The sequence below is a fragment of the Syngnathus floridae genome, chromosome 3 (genome assembly GCF_059516105.1).
Source record: "Syngnathus floridae isolate MCC-2025c chromosome 3, RoL_Sflo_1.0, whole genome shotgun sequence".
Taxonomy (NCBI): domain Eukaryota; kingdom Metazoa; phylum Chordata; class Actinopteri; order Syngnathiformes; family Syngnathidae; genus Syngnathus; species Syngnathus floridae.
Genome location: NC_142415.1, coordinates 18,474,420 through 18,484,296, shown reverse-complemented (window position 1 = coordinate 18,484,296; position 9,877 = coordinate 18,474,420). Strand labels below are relative to the sequence as shown.

The following is a 9,877-nucleotide window of genomic DNA, read 5'->3' as shown; positions in this document are numbered from 1 at the left end:
AGGGGCTGCCGGCCCTCCGACACAACAGCGTGGAGCAGGGGGGTGTAGGTCAACATGAGGCCCGGGGGACATATGGCGGCCCAAGAAAGCTTTTAATCCGGCCGCCTGTGACAACTCCGCTTTTATTTCTAGACTGCATCAACAACCGCGGTTGTGACAAAGTGCTGTGCATAAATTATTTAAAAAAAAAAAAAATCGAGCAACATTTACATTGAACTTTAGCATACAGGGGAAGTGGAGTTTTATTCATCGTAGATATCCCTGGCTGGCATGCTGATTGGTTTGACATTTTTATTTCCTCAAAGCAAAGAGTGTAAAAATATCACATAAGAATCCAAATAAACAATACAACAAATCATTGAATGTAAACAAACGCCTTTTTTTTTTTTAACAGCCAAGATCCTTTGGCGATTACGGCACATTTAGAAGGAACAGTTTAATTCTTCTTCTCGGTTCACATTACTTGACTCATGCTATCGTCATTCTCCTCATCTTCTGCAAGAACACATTCGAGTGGATGTCGGCCAGCCAGCTTCGTGTGGGGTGAAGCTGGGTTGTAACATCGCAAGCAAATAGCTAAAGTTGGATAGCTGTGATATTCTGCACTCAATAAAATACCAAGGCCAAAACATTGCAAAAGTGCAATTGGATTAGCTTGATGCAAATATGGAGGAAAGTGTAAAAAAAAAAAAAAAAAGACAAAGCTTGTTTGTTTCTCAAAAATGGTTCTTTTCTCATTTAGCGTAAAAAGAATTTACCGATATGTTTCCTGTGAAGTTCCCTTACATCAGTTGCCGGCAACTGGTAGAAAAGAGAGCAAGGTTGCCATAAAAGCAGCAACAACCAAAACGTTCACTACCAGCTGACCGGCGCGGGAGCTTTGCCGCTTCCTCCCGTGTCCCCTGCTCCGGAACCAATGGACCACCTCATCCAGGTCATATTCCTCGGGCCGATAACCCAGCTGGCCCTCGGCCTTGGCCGTGCTGAAGTAGTGCGTCACGCCCGTCTTGTAGACCTCGGTTCGCGTCAGCAGTGGCTGGAAATCGTAGAGCGGTGCCACCAGGCGGTGGACGGTTTCAATGAGGAAGGCGGCAAAGTAAACCAAGGTAACGGGGAGGCGCAGCGTTGGGAAAGGGTACCCCAAACCTTCCACCAGGGGTCTGAAGAACTCAAAGTTATTGACAGGGCGGCTGTCAGAAATGAAGTAGGCCTGTCCAGCAGCACGGTGAAGCTTCTGGGCGGTCAGCGCTTCTGCGGCGAGCACATGCGCCGACACCAGATTGTCCACGTGGACGAATTCCACCAAACTGCTGGCTTTCCCATAGACAAAGCTGAAGATCCCTTTCTCGATGTAGCCCACGATCCTGGGGAGGTGCCTCTGCTCCCCGGGCCCGTAGATTCCGGCCGGGCGCAGGGCGCACGTCCTCAGCACCCCGGAACCGTCCTTAAGCGCTGTCCCGTTAGCTTTGAGGACAGCCATCTCCGCAATGGATTTAGTCCGGGAATAGTGGTCCGGGTGGAGATGGAGCGGCAGATACGGGAGGTTCTCATCTCCGTTGCGTATCTCCTGACCTCCGAAGACCACGTTGAAAGTGCTGGTGTAAACAAGTCGCGGTACACCACACTGAATGCAGGCGTCCAGGACGTTCCGGGTGCCATCCACGTTCACCTCCTCAATGCGACGCCGCTTTAGCTGCTCCCGGCCGGACATGCCGTAGGAGGCCACATGGTACACGCAGTCCACGCCCGAAACGGCACTCACCACTTGCTCATAGCTTCGGATATCTCCTTGGACAAACGTAAATCCCTCCAACACGTCACTTTTCGGAGGGATGACGTCAAACAGGATGACTTTGGCACCGTTCTTATGCAGATGAGCCGCCAGGCTGTGGTGGGAGGTCGACGCATTGATAAATCGTTAGTGTGCAGGTCATTTCCAACACAACAGTAAAAAAGTTAGTCGAAATACATCATAAATAATCATTTCTTGAAAATGGATTAAAAAAACAACAATGTAAATGATTGTGTCAATAATTTATTCATAATTATTTGAACCTTCATAGTTTTTTTTGTAATGTAAAACCGTTGACTTTCATTACATTTTCAAAATTACATTTACTCCTGTATGTATAAACATCGATTGATTTGAGCTACCTGTAACCATTTAAGCTTTAAAAGACATGGTGGCGCCATCTTGTGGTGAGTACTGGACCAGTACGACTTGTAACCAACTTACAAAAAAAAAGATCAGGAGAATAAGAAACAAGAAGAACTTTACGTCCAATGGATTTTATTTATAAGAGCAAAAAAAAAAAAAAAAAGGTTGAAAACACGTCTTACCGATAACCGAAGTATCCACAGCCTCCTGTTATCAAGCATGTTTCCGCGCGTGCAATTTCCATCACGAGAGTCTTAAGAACACAAAACAAGGCGTTTTAAACACATGGCAGACAAATAAGTGCAAAATATAACAAAGATATAGGAAGCCTTTACGGTCATGTTAATTTTACGTAGACGCTCCTGAGCATAGCAAGCATAGTTATTGCTCGTCTCTTGCTAGCAAAACGTTGCAAGTTCAACCGTGTAGCATTGGCTGCGAAACAAATAAAATAATTCTGTACCTCCCAAATTAGCAGCGCCGACCTTATAGTGAACACGAGGCAAAACAATTAGAAAGTAAACTAGAAAACCACGTTTAGTGAATAGTAACCCTTACTACCCACACCGGTTTGCTTGAGAGGCAGCGGCGAGATGACGTCTTCCGCTGTGACGTAAGTTTCGGAGGAAGAAAAGTGGCGAAACCGTAAACAGATGTACATATAATGTGTAATATAATGTCCAACAATAATGTGACGCAATAGGCAAAACGGTGTAACAAATACGACAAAATATAAGAGTTTAAAAAAGAAACGACACACACCAGGAAGTAAAGTTCGCGTACAGTACTTGTTTCAGATGAACAGACTATTTATTTTGAAAAGCAAAAGCGGATGTTATGTTTTTGGTTGGGCGCTTCACCTTGGCCGCGCCCACTGCAACTCTCTCAATACTTTGTGCAACTACAATCATATCCACATATACCGGCGTAAAGTCCAAACTGTGAGGTAAGATGACTTTCTGAAAATAAAGAATAAATATTCTGCGTAGCACGACGGTTTATTAAAGCCGTGAACTGAAATGCTGACGTGGTCAAAATGAGCAGAGAACGTTGGCGCAACTTCTCAAGTTCTCGAACATCGAAAGTTTTCTTTTAAACATTAAACACACATGTGATGTTTGATGTAATCAAATCTACGGTGTTTCCATAGAAGCAATGTTAATATGGCATCACTTTTATTGCTGGTAATTAATGCTAATAACCACCACTGCAATTTTTATCTGTTGGTTTGCAGAGGGTGGCCATATATAATTTAATGTTAACATCATCCTCAGACTTGTAACCTCCAAAGTCATTGTATCTGTGGTCATCCACAGTCAAGGATTCATGTCAAGTGCTTTTTATTGCAGCCAAGATGAACCTTGAGGAGTACTTCCAAAGAATCGGGTTCCGGGGCACGTATGACAAAGCCGATCTCGCCACGCTGAAGCTGATCCACAAACAGCACATCATGTCCATCCCCTTCGAAAACCTCGACATACATTGCGGCGGGAAAATCATCATGAATCTGGAAGTCATCTTCGACAAGATAGTCCGTCAGGGTCGTGGTGGCTGGTGTATGGAGAACAATTTCCTGCTGTCCTGGGTGCTCGCAGAAATGGGCTATGACGTCGCTGTGTTGGCCGCCAGGGTGTTCAACCGCACCACTGGTGACTTTTCCACCTTGGAAGCTCACCTCATTAACAGGGTGGTGATTGACGGGAAGCCCTACATAGAAGACGTCAGCTTCGGGGTGTCGTCGCAACTGTGGGAGCCTCTAGAGCTCGCCTCCGGGAAGCTGCAGGTCCAGCCGCCCGGCACGTTCCGTCTCATGGATAAAGAAGACTTCTGGATTCTGGAGAAGACGAACAGGAAGCCAGAGATTCTCAATCCGGAGTTCGCCAATTCTAATCTGGTAAACAGTCATCTGAAGAGGAGTTTATACTGCTTCAACTTGACGCCCCGCACCGCTGAATATTTTATGGACGTCAGCAACAATCTCCAGACGGACCCTTCCTCGCTGTTTGTAAACAAGTCGATTTGCTCGCTGCAAACGGCAACAGGCTTCCGGGCCCTGATCGGCTGGACCTACAGTGAGGTCACCTTCCAGGTCGACCGGGGCGTGGATGTCTATGATATGAAGGATGTGCCCGGTGAGGAGATAGAGAGCCTCCTGAGAGACAAGTTCAACATCTGTTTGCCTAACAAACTACAGCCTGTGAACAACCACTTTAAGTACACCCTCTGAAGCAATCATTCTCAAACTGGGGTCAAGAGAGCTCAACTCGGGGGTCCACAAATTTTTTTTTCTTTCTTACAAGGAACAAAACAAAACAATAAAGCAGTCACCCTTCTATATGGACAATTAGAAGTTTGAACACTTAAAAATACTTAATAAAAATAAATAAAAACATAGTTAGTTGAGATCAGACTTTATTGATTCCAAATAGTTTACAGAGTAATGACAGAGTTCTGCTCAGTCTTTATTGATTCATGATTGTTTACAGCAGGGGTGTCAAACTCATTTTTTTTGGCCGGCCGCATTGTAGTTATAGTTTCTTTCCGAGGGCCATTATGACTGTCAACCCAAATAAATGTATGAGCACCTCATACAGTAAAAGCTCCAAAACAAACTGACAAATAACTCAGTTTCAAATCAGACAAGTAAAAACTGGTCAAATAATTTAAAAAAAAAAAGATACTATTAAAAGTGAATACAATTTGCAATTCTAGTAATGACACACGAATTTGATGCACAATTCGTCTCCGCGGGCCACATAAAATGATGTGGCGGGCCGTATCTGGCCCCCGGGCCTTGAGTTTGACACCTGTGGTTTACAGAGTCATGGGAAAGTCTACAATAGGTGGTGCCTGACGGACGAGTCAATCTTTGTTTTCAGAAGATGTATGTACATGTATTTACAATGCAGTCATTTTGTTCCCTAATAAGAATAGCTCCCATGTTTCATTAATTTTCGTAATATCGTGTCGACATTATTTAAGCACGCACGTGTTGATAAAAGCTTTGCTTCATGTTAACATCAAGAAGTGTATGTATTTATACCCACGCATAACATGACAGTGTTCCTGAAAGCTTTTTAAAAAATGCAAAAACAAGGTAAGGTTTTAAAGAGAACCTGACTCCATTTTTAACCAACTCAATCTTTTAGTATACAGGTTTGCCATGAACAAAACGTTTTAATAGCGACATTTACTCCACGTCAAGGTTAGGTAATCGGATTTCAATTTCGTGGAAACGTCTGGCAAGTGTCCAACTTTACACATCTATAACTAGACGTCGATTATTTTAATGTTTTAAGATTGGACCTAGCGTCTAAACGCAGGCGGATTTTAGCCGAGGCCCAGCGCATACGGTTCCGAGGCTAAACGGGCTCAAAGCTTACTTGTTTTTTTTGGGCGCGGGCCGGACCTTCATCTCCATGAATGTAATGCAGTCGTAGTTACAGCTCAGCCAGTAGAGTCTATCGTGCTCATTGCCACGGAAACCGGCTGCTTGATAGTAGACTGCGTTTGGGTGGAAGTCACCACCAAATTTTTCGTGCCACCATCCACCATACTTATTGGCCAGATTTATTTTCTCATTTTTGTCTTGGTCGCGGTCGTAGGTGCTGAACCTCTCATCAGGTTGTGTGAAATAGCCTGCAAAGCACACAAACTTGCTTTTGATCTCGTGGAGGCTCCGCCGCTCACTCTGCAAGGAAGCGGCGGCGACGCCTCTTGCGTGTGCGCGGTGCCGGTCAGAGTCGCTACCTTTGGATCTCGAGTCCCACCCGGTTACATGCAGCGGGTAGCCGTCGTTCTCGGGGTTGAGCGAATTTAGGCCCACTGAAAAGTTGTCGTAGACAGCCCAGCATTCATGGCCCTTAGATGTTTTTGCGTCCACCCGGACCTGGTAACCGGCCAAGCCCGTCAGAGCGTGGAGGTTCCGCAGGCCTGAAAACGCACAAAGGGGGGCAAGACTTGTCTTTTGGGTGGCTATGTGTATAAGCATGTGTTGTGTGCCTGTCCTTCAGACCTAGCCAGTGCTCTCCTGTAATATCTCCAAAGCCATCTCGATATGCGTCCCAAGCACGCTTGAAATTAACAGAGCCATCCTTTCTCCTCTGGAACACCTGGACACACACACACATATCAGCCTGCCTGACAGCTTGAGGTCTACTGTTTGCAAATTAGCATGATTGGCCAACTTGGACATTCAAACATTGAAGAAAAGCGCCAAGCTTATTGGTGAACGCATCACAACGGGAACTTTGGGTTGTTGGTTTTTTGGGGGGGTCAAGCACTTACGGTCCAGCCTCCCCCGTGCAAGGTCATGACGCAGTAAACCTTGAAGCTGTTGGACCCAGGGTAGATGGTATAGACCCCATCTTGAAAATTCCCCGCCGCCTTGACCTCACTGCAGTCTCTGGGCTTGAGCACGAGAGCTGAAGCGAGTAAAGCGCGAGAGAGTGAGAGCGCAAAATGGACACACGCTTCAAATAAACTCGAAGCGCTCGCTGTACTGAATATATGAATTGATATTTTCAACCGTGAGAGGAATAAAAATGCAAAGACCAGTACGAGGTGTGGATCATTTGACCAAGTAGGAGTTCTTACACCGGCTTGCTTACCTTTGAGTTGTTCGTTCTGACGGCTCAGACCGTCTAACTCCTTCCGCAGAAAGGCCAAAGCATCGGTGAAAACCGAAGTGAAGTTGCGGAATCCCGCGTGTTCCTCTGACAGCTCGCGCTGAATCTCCTTAAACTCTTTGCCGTTGCTCACATTCAGCGCCTGCAGCGTCTGTGCCAAAACCTCGTTGTCGTCGTGCATCTCCTTCCACTTTTTGCCGTTGCTCATGTTCAACGCCTGCAGGGTCTGTGCCAAAACCTCGTTGTTGCCGTGCATCTCCTTCCACTCTTTGCTCGCGCTCACCTCTTGTACGAGCGACGAGGCGTCCGGCGCCTTCCGGGGGCGGCAGGCCAAGTCGGTACAGTTGGGGTCCAGGAAGTTGCCGGGGTCGTCGCCCAAGATCGCCTGTGACTCGGTCAATACCGTGTCCGACTCTTTGAAGACGACGCGGACCCTTGGAACACAGAGTTACACGTTGCCCTTCGCAACTTCACAACTGCTGGCTTGAAAATGGGAGCCAGCCAGAAAACGGGGTCAGTTTTTGTTGTTTTGCGAATGTATGATTGATACAGAGTTCATCATAAATTTGAGTTGATTATGTATTCATATTTCATGAGGCGAGTCACAGGAGCACACGTTTTTCTCTCACCGTGTTGATTGTGCCTTTAAATTCAGATATGGTTCGTTACGGACGCGTGGAAAATGTATGCTTTTTTCCTCTTTTGAGAATAAACCTTTAAAAATCAACAAACGTGAAGGACAGACTTTTTTGTGCGCGCGTGTACCTGGTGATCCAGTAGATGATGATGACTGTTAGCAGGAGGACCACTACCCCGAGGACCATCGGGAGGGCATGGCGAAGGAACTTCCAGCGTTTCTGTGGGGCAAAGCAGGTCAGGGCGGCGGATCCCGACGGAGCGCTCGGCTGCCCGACGAAGCATTGGGACTGACGAGGTCGATCAAAAATCAGTGCGGGTACCTTGGGCCCGAGGAGCTTCTTGGTCCTCTTGTTCATCCGGGCCCAGTTGTCGTTTAGCATCGAACTGAACACACAAACAAGGAGAAGGGATGGAAAAGACAGGGAGAAGACCGAGCAAAGTCGAAAGAGGACGGCTCCAAGCGTCAGACTTTGCTCTCGCGTGCTGCTGCTGGTGATGGTGGTGGTGGTCTCCTTCACTCCTATCCACTTGGACCAATGCAAAACAAACTGATAAAGTGACTTACTTGTCTGCCTGGCCGGCGTCCTCAGACACAGTCGGTCCTTCTGACACGTTGGCGAGGGTCTCGGGCTTCCGAGGTGCGTCCGAGAGCAAAGAATGCAAAGTTAGTATACACGTGCATACACACGGGCACCTTCTATTGTTCTCCTCCCTTGCCAATTAGGTTCCCATTTGCTTTGATGATTGCAAATTTGATTTGAGTGATTGTGTGCTGACTTTGAGACTCGGACTTGGCAAAGAAAAGCACATATGTCAACGTGAGCGGCGCACCTGCACCGCGACGAGCTCCATCCGGGCGGTCCGGTCAGCGTTCACGGCAGAAGCAGAGCTTGGTACTGGGCGGTTGGAAGTCCAAGTGAGCCTTCCGAGTCACCGGCTGTATGATAATATTTATGGCCCGCACGCAAACTCCAAAGCTACAGCAGACTTGACGCAGGGCACATCCTGCCCCTTTGCTGTCATTACAAAGGGCCTGATGATGTTGCCTGCTGAGGGAACGGGACGGAACGGGTCGCCGAGTCTTTTCGAAAAGGACTTCTGGTACAATGTGAAAATTCTCATTCAACTCTTTGACAAGTTCGCAGACTTTGAAGCAACTCGGACGTGACGTTGAGTCTTTTCGAAAAGGCCTTCTGGTACAAGGTGGAAATTCATGTTCAAGCCTTCCTTCTCTGAGAATAGACTTGGAAAGCACTTGGAAGCTCACCTCATTTATTTGAGTTTAAGATCAGGGGATGTTTGAGAATATTTGTCATTTTTCACATGTCCTGAGTGTTGTTAGTCACCTAAATGTTGAACAGAGGCTGTGATGTACCAAAGTCAAATTCCTTGTTTGGCACGCTCAAACATGGCGAATAAAAACTCTTGAATCTTGAATCAAATCAAGATTCATTCATTCATTCACAGAGTGGTGATTGACGAGAAGCCATTCACCTTTTTCGAGGTACCGAACCCAAACAGTTTCATGTGCGCAATCACCCAACCCCTCGTTAGTGAAAACGAAAAAATTGTTTTTTTCCAAATTCAAGACATAGATGTCGTGGGTGTTGTCGCAACTGTGGGAGCCGCCTCCGGGAAGGTGCGACCGTTCCGTCTCATGGATAAAGAAGAACTTCTGGATTCTGAAGAAGACGGACAGGAGGCCGGAGATTCTCAATTCGGAGTTCGCCAATTCTAATCTGGTAAACAGGAGCTTTAACTTGACGCCCCGCACCGCTGAATATTTCATGGACGTCAGCAACGGTCTCCAGACGGACCCTTCCTCACTCTTTGTTACCAAGTCGCTCTGCTCCCTCCAAATGCCAACAGGCTTCCGGGCCCTGATCGGCTAGACCTACAGTGAAGTCACCTTCCAGGTCGACCTGATGGATGTGCCCGGTGAGGAGATAGAGAGCCTCCTGAGAGACAAGTTCAACATCCGTTTGCCTAACAAACTACAGCCTGTGAACAACCAATTTAATGACACCCACTGAAGCAGTGATTCTCAAACTGGGGTCAGGAGAGCTCAACTCAGGGGTCCACAAAATATTTTTATTTCTTACAAACAACAAAACAAAACAATAAAGCAGTCACCCTTCTATATGGACAATTAAAAGTTTTTTTTAATTGCTATGATGTAGGTTTTAGGCATTGTAGTATAAACACAGATGTGGAATTGCATTTTTTTTTTATTGGAAACATTTATGAATAAAAAGGATTGCTTGCTTGTTTCCGATGCTTCAAAAGTATTTTAAATGCTTGGAATCTGCAAAGGATCACTTTATTATACAGTATTCATAGTATTATAATTAAAGGTAAATACAAGTACTGAAACTACTAATATTCTCAGAAGTGATGTCTCTAATGCACTTTCAGTAGTGAGCACACAAATCCAAAATGAAAAAACTTGCAA

The 9,877-nt window shown here is 46.2% G+C and overlaps 3 protein-coding genes and 1 long non-coding RNA gene across 7 annotated transcripts; 2 read left to right on the top strand and 2 right to left on the bottom strand.

The window, feature by feature from the left end:
- Nucleotides 1-224: 224 nt before the first annotated feature.
- sdr42e1 (short chain dehydrogenase/reductase family 42E, member 1) lies at nucleotides 225-2,791 on the bottom strand. Of its 2 annotated transcripts, none has more exons than XM_088372195.1 (3): nucleotides 2,724-2,791; nucleotides 2,341-2,411; nucleotides 225-1,886 (listed from the first exon to the last, which is right to left on the bottom strand). In XM_088372195.1, the coding sequence occupies exons 2-3, from the start codon at nucleotides 2,400-2,402 to the stop codon at nucleotides 788-790; spliced, it is 1,161 nt and encodes a 386-aa protein (XP_088228321.1). In that variant the 5' UTR covers nucleotides 2,403-2,411; nucleotides 2,724-2,791; the 3' UTR covers nucleotides 225-787. The 2 variants fall into 2 exon arrangements, with proteins under 2 accessions (XP_088228321.1, XP_088228322.1); XM_088372196.1 differs by having other exon boundaries at nucleotides 2,622-2,778.
- Nucleotides 2,792-2,962: 171 nt separating this feature from the next.
- Nucleotides 2,963-4,834, top strand: LOC148400922 (arylamine N-acetyltransferase, pineal gland isozyme NAT-10-like). Its single transcript, XM_088372197.1, has 2 exons — nucleotides 2,963-3,104; nucleotides 3,508-4,834. The coding sequence occupies exon 2, from the start codon at nucleotides 3,513-3,515 to the stop codon at nucleotides 4,383-4,385; it is 873 nt and encodes a 290-aa protein (XP_088228323.1). The 5' UTR covers nucleotides 2,963-3,104; nucleotides 3,508-3,512; the 3' UTR covers nucleotides 4,386-4,834.
- Nucleotides 4,554-8,431, bottom strand: LOC148400921 (microfibril-associated glycoprotein 4-like). 2 transcript variants are annotated; one of them, XM_088372194.1, is made up of 10 exons: nucleotides 8,257-8,431; nucleotides 7,991-8,055; nucleotides 7,746-7,809; nucleotides 7,552-7,643; nucleotides 7,070-7,220; nucleotides 6,769-6,937; nucleotides 6,446-6,582; nucleotides 6,174-6,270; nucleotides 5,909-6,091; nucleotides 4,554-5,797 (listed from the first exon to the last, which is right to left on the bottom strand). In XM_088372194.1, exons 1-10 carry the CDS (start codon nucleotides 8,275-8,277, stop codon nucleotides 5,538-5,540), a joined length of 1,239 nt encoding a protein of 412 aa, XP_088228320.1. In that variant the 5' UTR covers nucleotides 8,278-8,431; the 3' UTR covers nucleotides 4,554-5,537. The 2 variants fall into 2 exon arrangements, with proteins under 2 accessions (XP_088228320.1, XP_088228319.1); XM_088372193.1 differs by having other exon boundaries at nucleotides 6,769-7,012; nucleotides 8,257-8,429.
- LOC148400920 (uncharacterized) lies at nucleotides 7,833-9,695 on the top strand. Of its 2 annotated transcripts, XR_015857776.1 has the most exons (3): nucleotides 7,833-8,929; nucleotides 9,015-9,167; nucleotides 9,295-9,695. It is a non-coding gene; the product is annotated as an uncharacterized LOC148400920 (long non-coding RNA). The 2 variants fall into 2 exon arrangements; XR_015857775.1 differs by having other exon boundaries at nucleotides 9,015-9,695.
- Nucleotides 9,696-9,877: the final 182 nt, after the last annotated feature.